Here is a 16,243-nt window from a genome sequence, read left to right as displayed (position 1 = left end):
CCAGCAACACTTACTGAAGAGGCTGTCTTTTCTCCATTGTATATTCTTGCCTCCTTTATCAAAAATAAGGTGACCGTATGTGTGTGGGTTTATCTCTGGGCTTTCTATCCTGTTCCACTGATCTACATTTCTGTTTTTGTGCCAGTACCATACTCTCTTGATTACTGTAGCTTTGTAGTATAGTCTGAAGTCTGGGAGTCTGATTCCTCCAGCTCCGTTTTTCTTTCTCAAGATTGCTTTGGGTATTCGGGGTCTTTTGTGTTTCCATACAAATGGTGAAAGTTTTTATTCTACTTCTGTGAAAAATGCCATTGGTGGTTTGATAGGAATTCCACTGTAACTGCAGATTGCTTTGGGTAGTATAGTCGTTTTCACAATGTTGATTCTTCCAATCCAAGAACATGGTATATCTCTCAATCTGTTTGTATCATCTTTAATTTCTTTCATCAGTGTCTTATAGTTTTCTACATACAGGTCTTTTGTCTCCTTAGGTAGGTTTATTCCCAGGTATTTTATTCTTTTTGTTGCAATGGTAAATGGGAGTGTTTCCTTAATTTCTCTTTCAGATTTTTCATCATTAGTGTATAGGAATGCAAGAGATTTCTGTGCATTAATTTTGTATCCTGCAACTTTACCAAATTCATTCATTAGCTCTAGTAGTTTTCTGGTGGCATCTTTAGGATTCTCTACGTACAGTACAGAATGTCATCTGCAAACAGTGACAGCTTTTACTTCTTCTTTTCCGATTTGGATTCCTTTTATTTCTTTTTCTTCTCTGATTGCTGTGGCTAAAACTTCCAAAACTATGTTGAATAATAGTGGTGAGAGTGGGCAACCTTGTCTTGTTCCTGATCTTAGTGGAAATGGTTTCAGTTTTTCACCATTGAGAATGATGCTGGTTGTGGGTATGTCATATATGGCCTTCACTATGTTGAGGTAAGTTCCCACTATGCCGACTTTCTGGAGGGTTTTTATCATAAATGGGTGTTGAACTTTGTCAAAAGCTTTTTCTGCATCTATTGAGATGACCATATGGTTTTTCTCCTTCAATTTGTTAATAGGGTGTATCACATTGATTGATTTGCGTATATTGAAGAATCCTTTCATTCCTGGGACAAACCCCACTTGATCATGGTGTATGATCCTTTTAATGTGCTGTTGGATTCTGTTTGCTAGTATTTTGTTGAGGATTTTTGCATCTATGTTCATCAGTGATATTGGCCTGTGTTTTCTTTCTTTGTGACATCTTTGTCTGGTTTTGGTATCCAGGTGATGGTGGCCTCATAGAATGAGTTTGGGAGTGTTCCTCCCTCTGCTATATTTTGGAGGAGTTTGAGAAGGATAGGTGTTAGCTCTTCTCTAAATGTTTGATAGAATTCACCTGTGAAGGCCTCCGGTCCTGGGCTCTTGTTTGTTGGAAGATTTTTAATCACAGTCTCAATTTCAGTGCTTGTGATTAGTCTATTTATATTTTCTATTTCTTCCTGGTTCAGTCTCGGAAGGTTGTGCTTTTCTAAGAATTTGTCCATTTCTTCCAGGTTGTCCATTTTATTGGCATATAGTGGCTTGCAGTAATCTCTCATGATCCTTTGTATTTCTGCAATGTCAGTTGTTACTTCTCCTTTTTCATTTCTAATTCTATTGATTTGAGTCTTCTCCCTTTTTTTCTTCATGAGTCTGGCTAATGGGTTATCAATTTTGTTTATCTTCTCAAAGAACCAGCTTTTAGTTTTATTGATATTTGCTATTGTTTCCTTCATTTCTTTTTCGTTTATTTCTGCTCTGATCTTTATGATTTCTTTCCTTCTGCTAACTTTGGGCGTTTTTTGTTCTTCTTTCTCTAATTGCTTTAGGTGTAAGGTCAAGTTGTTTATTTCAGATATTTCTTGTTTCTTGAGGTAAGATTGTATTGCTATAAACTTCCCTCTTAGAACTGCTTTTGCTGCATCCCATAGGTTTTGGGTTGTCGTGTTTTCGTTGCCATTTGTTTCTATGTAATTTTTGATTTCCTCTTTGATTTCTTCAGTGATCTCTTGGTTATTTAGTAGTGTATTGTTTAGCCTCCAGGTGTTTGTATTTTTTACAGAATTTTTCCTGTAATTGATATCTAGTCTCATAGCATTGTGGTCGGAAAAGATACTTCATATGATTTCAATTTTCTTAAATTTACCAAGGCTGGATTTGTGAACCAAGATATCGTCTATCCTGGAGAATGTTCCATGAGCATCTGAGAAGAAGGTGTATTCTGTTGTTTTTGGATGGATGGTTCTATAAATATCAATTAAGTCCATCTTGTTTAATGTATCATTTAAAGCTTGTTTTTCCTTATTTATTATCATTTTGGATGATCTGTCCACTGGTGAACGTGGGGTGTTAAAGTCCCCTACTATGATTGTGTTACTGTCAGCAGTTTAAAATGTCAGCAGTTGTACCACATCTTCACTATCAGTTCTCCATCTACCCCCAGTGATGTGGTCTTCATTGCCAGAAGGCCAATGGGTGATCCGTCTTCAAAATCTAATTTTAAATGGTATTTTCTAGGGCCATTTCTGATACCAAATGTCAAGTGTCATCAGAAAAAAATAGCATTTAAAGCTCTGAGACTTTCATGAAAAATGTTTATTAGGATTACTCTTGGAAATCACATCTGTAAGGGTGAGGGAAGCATGACTGGGCAGAAGTTGAACTGCAATGTGAATGGCAAGTTGATCTCAGCTGATCCTATGGGAATCTTTGGAGCTGGAATGGTCCTTTGTTATTCTTCCCTCTTGACGTCAGAGGTCTGGACCTTGATACCACTCCTCATCAACCAGTCATTGGATGCAGGTTGCCCACAGGAGGTAGGTAACCTTGGGCAAGGCAGAAGGCAATTCCCAGAGAGGGATTTGGCTAAGAACTTTCAGTTGCCAAAAATGTAGTGCCTCGGTCCTGAAGGGGCATCTGGGTGGCACACAACAGCATCCACTACCTTCATGATAAGACTGTGAGTAAAGGAAACCAGTCATTTTGCTACCATTTTACGAGTGGAAGTGGATAAATACTTAACAGTATTTTCTTTTCCCATCCCAGGGCTTTTTCCACTGAGGGGAAGGGAGAGGCCAAAGAGTTTATATTGCTCTAGACTTAATAAAAACAAATGAAGACCAGATGGCAGGAGGCTCCAATCTTAATCCAATAGAAGTATCTTTCAGTCTGTCTCCCTGTCTCCATTTTGGCCTAAACAGGCCACAAAAGAGCCCACAATCTTGCTGAAAGGGAACTGAGTAGTTATGTACTATTTAATACATTTCAACATATAACAGCTAATATTTATAAATCATTTGTATGTGTCAGACCCTGCTCTAAGTGCTGTGTCTGTAAATATATATGTACATGTGTATATACATATTATTTGTACATACATGTGAACCTATATATGATACAGACACATGCATGTACATATATATTCATTTAACTCTCAGAAGAACCCTCTGAGAAAGGCACTATGATTATCCTATTACAGATGAGGAAACAATACAGAGAAGTGAAGTTGATTTGCCCAAATTTCTTTTCTTTTTAATATTTATTTTATTTATTTATTTTGGCTGCACGGGGTCTTCGCTGCAGCATGAGAACAAGGATCTTTTAGTTGCGGCATGCAGGCTTCTTAGTTGTAGCATGCGAACTCTTAGTTGCGGCATGCATGTGGGATCTAGTTCCCTGACCAGGGATGGAAACCAGGCCCCCTGCAGTGGGAGCACGGAGTCTTACCCACTAGACTACCAGGGAAGTCCCATGCCCAAATTTCTGATAAGTCGAAAGAACACTGCCTTTAGCTTCCAGTTCATTTATCCTTCCCATACATCTTTTTTGAGCTCTTGATCTTTGCCAGCTCTAGAGATAGAGACTAGTCTTTGAGGGCCCCATAAATGTGATCACTTTTCCATGTATGTAAATAACATAACGGTTCTATTATGGAAGGTTCTACTTATGAGCCCCATTAACTGTATGGGAGATCAGGGCATAAACAGCGTTTCATAGATGAAGAGCTCTCATGGATCACAGACACCATAGCACCAGCATCATGACCACCACGATGTAAATGCCGAGGAATACAGAGTGTGGGCAGGGACAGGGGCATGTTCTCCCATAGGATGCCTGGGTGGAACTCTGTGCATAGGACAGAGAGTTAATTAGGTGGAATGTGCTCAGGAGGGAAAAGGATCAGCATAAACAGTAAGGCAGCTGGTTGTTCACTCTTTCTGTATGCCCTGTCCTTACCTTTGGATGCCTGCATTCACAGCTCCAGTCTCCTCTATGACCTACACACTGATGACTCCCAAACACTCCCAAACCATTCTCCCAAATGCCAGACCCAAACATTGAACTGCCAGGTAAACTTCTTCGCCTAAATGTACCAAAGAAACGTGACTATCTCCAAAAATTATCTCACTATGTTTTTCTTCCCTTAAACTTGCTTCTATGTGCCCTCAGTCCTGGTTATTGGCGTGTTTTGAACCTTTCACTGGTACCAAAGAAAGAAGTACCCAGACTTTCTTAGCAGCTTGCCCAGATGTGGGGCAGGAGGGTGAGAAGGAGAGGTGATGTTTAAAAGCTGTCAGCAGCCAAACATCCAAAACAGAAGACAGACTCTCTTACATAATTACTTCCTCTACATACATGCAAAGTTTGTCTCTCACCTACTTTTTGTAAACAGACATTTTCTAGAGTACCATTTTAATTCCCTTGTTGTTTCCTTAATATATTTTTGAGTTATTTCATTAGTGGCTGCCATGGGGGTTACAATTAACATCCTTACTCGTAACAATCTAGTTCAGACTAATACCAACTTAGTGTCTATAGTATATAAAACCTTTGCTTCTATCAGAAAGAGAAATTAAGAAAACAATCCCATTATCAATAGCATCAAAAAGAATAAAACACATAGAAGTAAATTTAACCAAGGAGGTGAAAGACCTATACACTGAAGTCTATAAAGACATTGATGAAATAAATCGAGCAGACACAAATAAATGAAAAGATGTTCAAGGCACATGGATTGGAATAATTAATATTGTTAAAATGTCCATCATGCCCAAAGCAATATACAGATTCAATGTAATCCCTATCAAAATTCCAATGGCATTTTTTAAAGAAATAGAACAAACAATCCCAAAATTCATACAGTCCACAAAAGACCCTGAATAGCCAAAACAGTCTCGAGAAAGAACAAAGCTGGAGGCATCATGCTCCCTGATGTCAAACTATACTGCAAAGCTTTAGTAATTAAAACAAGTATGTTATTGTCACAAAAACAGACACATAGATCAATGGAACAGAATACAGAGCCCAGAAATAAACCCATGCATATAAGATCAATTAATTTACTAAAAAGGAGCCAAGAATATACAATGTGGAAAGGATAGTCTCTTCAGTAAATGGTGTTGGGAAAACTGGACAGCCACATGCAAGAGAATAAAATGGACACCTATCTTACACCATTCACAAAAATAAATGCAAATGGATTAAAGACTCGAACCTAAGACCTAAAACATTAAACCTCCTAGACAGTAAGGGGCTAAAGCTCCTTGGCATCAGTCATGGCAATGATTTTTTAGATTTGATATCAAAAGCAAAAGCAAGAAAACAAAATAAACCAGTGGGATTGCATCAAATTAAAAAGCTTCTGCACAGCAAAAGGAAACCATCAATAAAATTGAAACAAATTACCAAATGGGAAAAGTATTTGAAAATCATGTATCTGATAAGAAGTTAATATCCAAAAAAAATTAAAGAACTCATTTAACTCAATAGCCAAAAACAATCTGGTTTTAAAATGGGCCAAGGAACTAAACAGACGTTTTTCCAAAGAAGACATACAAATGTTCAACATCACTAATTATCAGATAAATGCAAATCAAAACCACAGTGAGGTATCATATCACACCCATTAGAATGGCTATCATCAAAAAGATGAGTGATAACAAATGTCAGCAAGGATGTGGAGAAAAGAGAACCCTTGTGCACTGCTGGAAATTAAATTGGTCCAGCCACCATGGAAAACAGTATGGAGGTTCCTCAAAAAATTAAAAATAGAACTACCATATGATCCAGCAATCCCTCTTCTGAGTATAAATCCAAAAGAAATTAAAATAGAATCTCAAAGAGATATAAGCACTCCCTTGTTCATTGCAGCATTATTCACAGCAGCCAAGATATGGAAACAACCTAAGTGCCCATCAACAGATGAATGGATAACGAAGATGTGGCAAATAAATACAATGGAATATTACTCAGCCATGAGAAGGAAGGACATCCACTGTTTGCAACAACACAATGGACCTTGAGGGCATTATGCTAAGGGAAGTAAGTCAAAGAAAGACAAATACTGCCTGATATCACTTATATGTGAAATCTAAAAAAAGCCAAACTCATAGAAACAGAGACTAGAATGGTAATTACCATGGCTGAGGGGTGGGGGAAAAGTGGAGATTAAAACAAAACAAAACAAAACACTTTGCTTCTACACAGCTCCATGTCTCCACTCCCTTCTTTGTGCTAGTATTGTTATGCAAATTATTACATCTTTAATTCTGTGTGTCCATTGACACAGTGATATAATAATTGCTTTATGCTATTGTCTTTTAAATCAGAAAGGAAGAAAACTGGAAAACAAAAACAAATTGTATTTTATATTTATCTATGTAGTACTCTATTTCTTCATGTGGATCTGAACTACTGGCTTGTGTTCTTCCTGTTCAGCCTGAAAGAATTCCTATGGTATTTCTAGTAGTGCAGGTCTACTAGTGACAGAATCCCTCACTTTTTGTTTACCTGGAAGGTCTTGATTTCACCTTCATTTTTGAAGGACAGTTTCACCATGTATAAAATTCTTAATTAACAAACATTTTCTTTCAGCATTTTGAATATTCTCACCCACTGCCTTCTGTCCCCCACTTCTTTTCTTTTTCAGCTTTATTGTGGTATAACTGACAAATATGTTCCCAATTTCTGATGAAAAAATTATGTTAATCTTACCAAAGATCCCTTGTATGTGATGAGTCACTTCTCTTGTTGCTTTCAAGATCCTCTCTTTGTCTTCAGCTTTTGACAGTTTGATTATTATTTGTCTAAGTATGGATCTCTTTGAGTTTGTCATACTTGGAGTTCATTGAATTTCTTGGAAATATAGATGAGTATTTGTCACCAAATTTGGAAAGTTTTCAGCAATTATTTCTTCAAATATTCTTACTGTCCTTTCCTCTCTATCTCCTCCTTCTGAGACTTGCATTATGCATATTTGTATGCTTGACAGCATCCCACAGGTCTCTTAGGCTCTGTTCATTTTTCTTCATTCTTTTTTCTTTCCATTCCCTACTCTCAGTTGACATATCTTTTTTTAAATTTTTTAGATTTATTTATTTATTTTTGGCTGCGTTGGGTTTTCGTTGCTGCACACAGGCTTTCTCTAGTTGTGGCGAGCAGGGGCTACTCTTTGTTGCAGCGTGCGGGCTTCTCATTGTGGTGGCTTCTCTTTTTGCAGAGCAAGGGCTCTAGGTGCGCGGGCTTCAGTAGTTGTGGCTCACGGGCCCTAGAGCACAGGCTCAGTAGTTGTGGTGCACAGGCTTAGTTGCTCCACAGCATGTGGGATCTTCCTAGACCAGGGCCTGAACCCCTGTCCCCTGCATTGGCAGGCAGATTCTTAACCACTGCACCACCAGAGAAGTCCCATCAGTTGACATATCTTTAAGTTCACTGATTCTTTCTTCAGCCAACTCAAATCTGCTGTTGAGCCTCTCTAGTAATTTTTTTCATTTCAGTTATTATAATTTTCAACCCTAAAATTTCTTTTTGTTCTTTTCTATAATTCTGTCTTTTATTGATATTCTTTATTTGGTAGTATTACTCTCATACGTTCCTTTAGGTTTTTAGATGTGGTTTCCTTTAGTTCCTCAAACATATTTAAAATAGTTGATTTAAATGCTATTTAGTAAGTACAGTGTGTGAATTTCCTCAAGGACAGTGTCTGTTGACTTCTTTTCCCCTATATGTGGACCATATTTTTTTGTTGCTTTGCATGTTGAAAACTGGACATTTTAAATAATATAATGTGGCTACTCTGGAAATCAGATTCTCTCCACTCCCTAGAACCTGTTTTTGTTGCTGTTTGTTGTTGTTGCTGCTTCTGCTGTTTGTTTGTTTAGTGACTTTCCTGAACTAATAATGTAAAGTCTGTATTCATTATCATATGTGAAGTCTCTGTTCAGTTAGCTTAATGGTTGGCTAATGGTTGTACATAGATTTCTTTAAATGGCTGGAACCAGTAATTCTCCCACTCTTTGTCAAAGGTCTCTGTGTGCATTTGGGGGCATGACTTCAACACTCAGTCAGGAGTTTGACAACTCTACCCTAGCCTTAAGCCAGAATGAGACCTTAGAGTTTTCCCAGGTCTTTCCTGAACACATGAACAGCCTTGTGTATGCATGGCTGTTCATAAGCCTATGCATGCATGTGACCTTCTAGATTCCCAGGAATATAGCAGAGCTTTTCAAAACCTCCAATGGAAATATCATTCTCCAACTTTTCCTTTTGGGTTTTTTGGTCAGCTTGTTGTTTGCCCCACTGATATCATCATCTCAGGTAACTGTGATACTAAACCATCACCGCTCATTGTTTTTTTACAAATGCCTCTTGTTTGCACTGGGGAAGCTCTAAGGTCAAATAAAGACAACTCTTGGGAATGGGGAACCATTAGAAGGTGAAATAATGACAATTCTCTGGGAATGGGTCTTTGGAGGAGTTCCAACCCCATTCTGCCCCTCCAATGGCTGTTAGTCTGCTGGCTTTCACCTTTGTTGTGGGCTGTTGGTTTCCAAGGCTACTGCAGAGCTGGGAGGGGAGATGGAAATATGGCAAGTTAAAATGCCACAAAGTTTACTGTTAGCAAGATTCCAGTGTTTCTCCTTTAAAATATTTTTAAATGTTTTAGATTTCAAACCAAGCACATCTGCAAGCCAGATATGGCCCAGGGGCTATTGATTTGCTACCTCTGTCCTATGCCACCTAAAATGCAGAAACCTTTATTGAGAAAGAAAGAGTAAAATCCAAGTCAATATTTCTGTCTCAATTAATGACTCATGTAAAAGTTGACCAAGCCCAGCAACAAGCTGCAGGTGGGATGACACCCAACAGAGATTTTGAAGGGATTACATGACCATATTTGTCTGTAGGGAGGCCCCTTTGGCAGCAAAGTCAATTCTGCTCAGCCAAGGAGAGACCCTGGGGGGTTCAGGCTCTTGTCCAGGTAAAAGGTGGCAAGGATATGATCCAGGGAACTAGCCAAGAAGATGAACAGCACAGACTCAAGGCATCCTCCAAAGCTGTGGCTTTCACTCATTTGTTTTTTGTTTGTTTGTTTTTGCATATCCCCCAGGAATTTTGAAAATGATACACATTTCAAAGATGACACTTGAATTATTTTATCTTAAATTTTTATAATGGCAAAGGATATAATTTGCATATTATAAATACTGACAAATTAAAACAAAAATATTACAGTACTCCTTTTAAATGTATCTGATAGAATTTAAGTACCTTGCAATTTGATGCTATTAAAACCTAAATAGACATTTCTCCAAAGAAGATATACAGATTGCCAACAAACACATGAAAGAATGCTCAACATCATTAATCACTAGAGAAATGCAAATCAAAACTACAATGAGATATCATCTCACACTGGTCAGAATGGCCATCATCAAAAAATCTACAAACAATAAATGCTGGAGAGGGTGTGGAGAAAAGGGAACCCTCCTGCCCTGTTGGTGGGAATGTAAATTGATACAGCCACTATGGAGAACAGTATGGAGGTTCCTTAAAAAACTAAAAATAGAACTACCATACGACCCAGCAATCCCACTACTGGGCATATACCCTGGGAAAACCATAATTCAAAAAGAGTCATGTACCACAATGTTCATTACAGCTCTATTTACAATAGCCAGGACATGGAAGCAACCTAAGTGTCCATAGACAGATGAATGCATAAAGAAGATGTGGCACATATATACAATGGAATATTACTCGGCCATAAAAAGAAATGAAATTGAGTTATTTGTAGTGAGGTGGATGGACCTCGAGTCTGTCATACAGAGTGAAGTAAGTCAGAAAGAGAAAAATACCATATGCTAACACATATACATGGAATCTAAGAAAAAATTTTAAAAAGGTCATGAAGAACCTAGGGGCAAGACAGGAATAAAGACGCAGACCTACTAGAGAATGGACCTGAGGATATGGGGAGGGGGAAGGGTAAGCTGGGACAAAGTGAGAGAGTGGCATGGACATATATACACTACCAAATGTAAAATAGATAGGTAGTGGGAAGCAGCCGCATAGCACAGGGAGATCAGTTCGGTTCCTTGTTACCACCTAGAGGGGTGGGATAGGGAGGGTGGGAGGGAGGGAGATGCAAGAGGGAAGAGATATGGGAACATATGTATATGTATAACTGATTCACTTTGTTATAAAGCAGAAACTAACACACCATTGTAAAGCAATTATACTCCAATAAAGATGTTAAAAAAAAAAAAGAACCTAGCACTTTAATAGCTAGAAATTTACATGTTCCTTTTTCTCCTAGAATTGTGTTTCTATTTCCCATTTCCACCATTTAATTTTCTCCTAACATGTTTTCATGGCTGAAAGACTATTATTGATTACTTTATCATACTCCCATTTATACACATATAAATGAAATATAGATTTTTAAAATATTTCCTTTGATTATAAGGCTCTAATAGATGCTAAGAATGTTTATTTTAGGTGAATTATTATAATTATTAATAGCATGTAATTGATGAAAATAACAAGAATATTATAAGTTTGGATAATTAAAGCACATGAAAAGCAAAATTTTATGGTAAATTTGTTGCTTAATGAGATGGATGGGATGTTTGTATAAATTAGTTCATGCATACAAAGATAAACATTACTTATTTTTCAGCTTTTATAAATCCAAGTCTTGAAAAACAGTTCTCTTAAATCAGCAGAATAGAATGGAGTTGTGCTATAGAGATGTCTCTCAGTTCTTTGAACTCCTTCCTAGCTATATGCCAAAAAGCTGGGTGTAAGGGAATTCTCTGCATTTTCCCAGTTTTTCTAAAATTATTTCTAAATTAAAAAAAAAAATTAATCCTTACCCAAACCTAGCCTCAGAGAACTCAGTCACCAGACCAAATGTCTGAAGTGAAGATCCATACTGCCCTTGTACAGGGTGCTAAATGGCCTCAGTATAACCCTAGTCACTTGTAAAGGTATGTGTGGCTTTGTATCAGCTGATACCCCTTTGAATCTCTCCACTCCTCTGCCCTCCTCTCACCACTTTAGTCAAGACCCATGACCACATTTCCTCCCCGCTTCAACGGTACCTCCAGACATCCCCCACCCTCTGCATGGGCATAAATAAGAATGGTCTATCTTGTGACCTAGGCTCTGGGGAGGAGAGAGGGGACAATATTGGCAGAGTGACTGTAATGGTTAATTTTATGTGTCAACTAGACTGGGCTACGGGATGCCCAGATAGCTTATAAACTATTATTCCTGGGCCTGAGATACTGTTTCAAGAAGAGATTGCATTTGAACTGGTGAACTGATAAGTAAAGCAGATCACCCTCCCCAGTGTAGGTGGGCAACGTCCAATCTGTTGAGGGTCCAAATAGAACAAAAAAATGTAGAGGAAGGGAGACTCTACTCTCTCTGCTGGAGCTAAGATGACCATCTTCTCCCCTCAGATTCCAGTGCTCCTTGTTCTCAAGCTTTCAGACTCAGAAAGCTCCCCACTCCTCCCCAGTTCTCAGGCTTTAGCCTTGGGCTGAATTACCAGCCCACCACCAGCTTTCCTAGATCTCCAGCTTGCAGACGGCAGATCGTGGCCCTTCTTGGCCTCCATAACCACATAAGCCAATTCCTACAATAAATCTCCTTATATATGTATCCTGTTGGTTCTGTTTCCCTGGAGAACCTTGATCATGCAGTCACACAGTGATCTTTCTTAAGGCAACCCTTATCGAGACTTCTCTTGGCTACAATGCCTCTAATGCTTCCTACCCTTGGTGTAATACTCAAAAGCTTGATCTGACATTCACATCTCTGTACAAGGTGTCCCCATTGTAGGTATCTTGGAGCTGATAACCTCCCATGACAAGTAACAGTCATGCTGTCACGTTTCAACCCCATGGCTGAGAATCATCACACTCAGGTCTCAGGTCCTCTCCCCGACTGTTTTTTGCCTCCTCAGTCAGCTATCACCTCTATCGTCCACTCCATCTTCCCCCATGGAGCTCTGCCTCTATGAGCAGAGTTGAACTCACGCTAGTAACACTGCTGGGATTCCAGCCCATAGGCAGCATGCACCTATTTTCCTCGTTCTTTTCTTCTCTCTCTTAGCTACCACTCGGAGCAACCAAAGAAAGGTTCTTCCTAATCACTTCCAGGCTTTCCTCCTGGGGGGTAAATGGCAACTTTGAATTCTATTATCCTTGTAAACCCACGGAGCGGCAAACAATATCAACAGAGATGCTACACGTCCCGTCAGCAATGGCTGATCATAATTTTACACATAAAATTTTAATTGAAAAGGAATGAACCAGGAACCATTTCAGACATTCTCAACTTCCCTTAAGATTCTGTTTTCTCTTTTTTTTTTTTTCAAGAGGGTATTAAATCATTTACTGATTACACATGATAATGGATGATACACAAGCTTCATTCCCATCTATAACTTTATCTGGTACCATAATTCATTTTATTTATTTATTTATTTTTTTTTTTTACAAGACATAAATAGACTGACACCAAGCATTGTACATGGATGACCACAACAAAAGCAACAATGATTGCAATTACCAAACATGAAACACACTCATACTATGTCATAATATTGACATTCAGTCCAGTAATCCTCCACTGTAACAGCTCCTTTACTTTGCAGTGAAAATTGATTTGTATATTCTTTGCCTCTGAGTCCTTGTGGGATTTTTTTTTTTTTTTTAAATTCAGACAGAAAGTCACAAAAATTATACTCATCCTCATCAGTTCACTCAGTCCCATGTAATTAATTTTTTTTTTCATCTTGATCTTTTGTTAGCACTTTTATGAGTTCATCAGTTTTTCATATAATTCATTTTAGATATATTGTATAGGATGTGCCAACAATCATATTAATAACCAAAAAACTCCATGACTTTGCTTGGGTGACCCTTTTCACGGTGAACTCCAGGTCACAACACAGTAACTGTCAGTTCAGCTACACCAAGGTTTCTGAAGACAATAGCTTCTCCACCAAAGCAGGTTGTAAATAAATTTTGAATGGAACCTGGCATCACCCTGAAGGAATTCTAACTTCATACTGTTGGAGTAGTTTACCAAAATGGCTTCAGAGTAGACTAACGTTACACAGCACATTTTAAAAAAAGACACATTTAGTCAGTGTCATGATCAGACTACTACATTTAGCAATCAACAGCATGGGTGCAAAAAAAAATCTACACTAAAACCCTTGGTTGGATATGTATATGTATAGCTGATTCACTTTGTTATGAAGCAGAAACTAACACACCATTGTAAAGCAATCATACTCCAATAAAGATGTAACAAAAAAAACCTCTTTTTTGAAATGCTTTACACTTTCCACAGAACAGAAACTAAAATAACCTGTTATACAATTAGTCACAAATACAGTCCTCAAGGGGTTTTTTGCCCATACACATGAGTATTGTCTAAAACATGTCTTCTTTGTAGCAGCTAGGCCCTGCCACCACTGTGCTTGGCTGAGTTCACAAATCTGTTGTAGCCCGTAGCTTCCCTGTCACTTCTCTGGCTCTCCTCTCCTGCTAAGCTTTGCTTCCTGGCAGTAATTACAACCTCCTGCCACTGCCATAGCTACTGCTGCTGCTGGAACCACCATAGCTACCTTGGTTTTGTGGTTTGGCAAAGTATTGGCCTCCACCACCACAGGGGCCAGAACTTCTGCCTCCAAAGTTTCCTCCTTTCATGGGTCCAAAATTTGAAGATTGATTGTTGTAATTGCCAAAATCATTGTAGCTTCCGCCACCTCCAAAATTGCTTCCATCATTACCGAATCCATTATAGCCATCCCCACTGCCACCACAGCCACCACCACCGTGGCTGCCACCAAAGCCAGCTCGACCACTGAAGTTTCCTCCACGACCACCACCAAAGTTTCCAGAACCACTTCGACCTCTTTGGCTGGATGAAGCACTAGCCATCTCTTGCTGAGATGGGCTTTCCTTACTTCACAGTTGTGGCCATTCACAGTGTGGTATTTCTGAATGACAGTCTTGTCTACAGAGTCATGGTCATCAAAGGTTACGAAAGCAAAGCCTCTCTTTTTGCCACTGCCTCGGTCAGTTATGATTTCAATCACTTCAGTTTTCCCATACTGTTCAAAATAACCTCTTAGGTGATGTTCTTCAGTGTCTCCTTTAATGCCACCAAGAAAAATCTTTTTCACAGTTAAGTGGGCACCAGGTCTTTGAGAATCTTCTCTTGAGACGGCCCTCTTTGGTTTCCCGACTCTCCCATCCACCTCGTGTGGCCTTGCCTTCATGGCCGCACCCACCTCCTCCACAGTGGCATACGTCACAACCCCGAAGCCTCTGGAGCTCTTGGTGTTTGGATCCCTCATTACCACGCAATCTGTGAGCGCTCCCCACTGCTCACAATGGCTCCTCAGATTCTCATCGGTTGTTTCAAAGCTCAAACCTCCGAGGAAGAGCTTCCGCAGCTGTTCGGGCTCTTTGGGAGACTCTGACTTAGACATGACGGCTGTGGAGGGGGAGATGTCAACGATGCTTACACGGCAGCGTCCATAGGCAGAAAGCAAGATTCCGTTTTCTTTCTAAAACCCATCCCATCAATCAGACCCTCAATTCAGTTACACGCTTTCTTCCCAGAACTCATTAAATCATTCTTCCACTTTTGTTTCTTTTCTCATTTTCCCCTATCAGCCTCCCGCTCCGATTTTGAGATTTCTGTTTTCTTTTCACCTCCCACTGAAATAACTTCTTGGTTACGTGCAGCACTGTTCTTTCCAGAGTTACTAAATCATGCTTCACTTTCGCTTCTTTCCTCCATTTCCCCCTCCTGCTCCCACCCTGATGGCATCAGTTTATTGACCTTGGGTCTGCTTGTGCTTTAAATCTTTAGTAGAGGAGAGGAGACTTGCCCATTTCCCCCCACGTGTTTAGTTAGCAGACTGGATTTGGTGACAGCTCAGACACTGCTGTGTGGCCTTTCGCGATGCTGTTTATATGTCCGTTTGTTCTTGGGTTGCTCAATAGGGGCCCCTTGCCAACATACTTTAGAAGGGGGCTGCTTGGGTATCTGACCTTTGTGTCACCCTGCCATTAGCCCACTCTTCACTCACGGGAAGGCAACTCACAGGTTTTATCCCAATCCCACACCCTCCATCCCTTCCATGCCACTCTCCATCCTATCACCATATGTCTCAGTCCTGTAAGCCCTGTTCAAGATCCAGCTTCATCTGGCCTGACCCTGTTTGACAACAACCATTTCCCAAATGAACCCGTCAGGCCTTTTGTGTACACCAGGCATTCTCAAGCTTCCACGGCAACTTGAACATGTGGATTTTTAGCTTTGAAAATGGTCTTAAGCACCATCTGCCATATTTTCTGTGTCTCTCAGGGTGAGTAGATGAGGGTATCAATGAAACAAAGTTAGCCAACAGGGCTTCCCTGGTGGCACAGTGGTTAAGAATCTGCCTGCCAATGCAGGGAACACAGGTTCGATCCCTGGTCCAGGAAGATCCCACATGCTGCGGAGCAACTAAGTCCGTGAGCCACAACTACTGAGCCCGCGTGCCACAACTACTGAAGCCTGTGCGCCTAGAGCCCGTGCTCCGCAACAAGAGAAGCCACCACAATGAGAAGCCCACGCACCACAACGAAGAGTAGCCCCCGCTCTCCGCAATTAGAGAGAGCCCGCGTGCAGCAACGAAGACCCAACGCAACCAAAAATAAATAAATAAATAAAATTGATTCTTTAAAAAAAAAAGATACAATTGCCACTACCATATTGCTGCTTTGAATAAGTAACTGTGCTTTCATCTGTCAAATTCCAGATCTTGATCTCAGGCTTGATAAGTGACACAGAGGGATGCTTGGAGGCACTGAGGACACTTTATCCAGGAGAAGGCATGGTCGAGGTAGAGAAAGAAGCTGTC

General features: G+C 39.7%; 1 protein-coding gene across 1 annotated transcript; it reads right to left on the bottom strand.

The window, feature by feature from the left end:
* Positions 1 to 13,880: 13,880 nt before the first annotated feature.
* On the bottom strand, positions 13,881 to 14,821 carry LOC118882913 (heterogeneous nuclear ribonucleoprotein A1-like). The gene is given in 2 exon segments (XM_036829290.1): positions 13,881 to 14,281; positions 14,284 to 14,821. Coding segments are annotated over 2 exon segments (924 nt in total). The 3' UTR covers positions 13,881 to 13,895.
* Positions 14,822 to 16,243: the final 1,422 nt, after the last annotated feature.

Source organism: Balaenoptera musculus, chromosome 16 (genome assembly GCF_009873245.2).
Source record: "Balaenoptera musculus isolate JJ_BM4_2016_0621 chromosome 16, mBalMus1.pri.v3, whole genome shotgun sequence".
NCBI classification, from domain to species: Eukaryota; Metazoa; Chordata; class Mammalia; order Artiodactyla; family Balaenopteridae; genus Balaenoptera; species Balaenoptera musculus.
The sequence above is the reverse complement of the archived record's forward strand: the minus strand, read 5'-3'. Positions and strand labels throughout refer to the sequence as shown.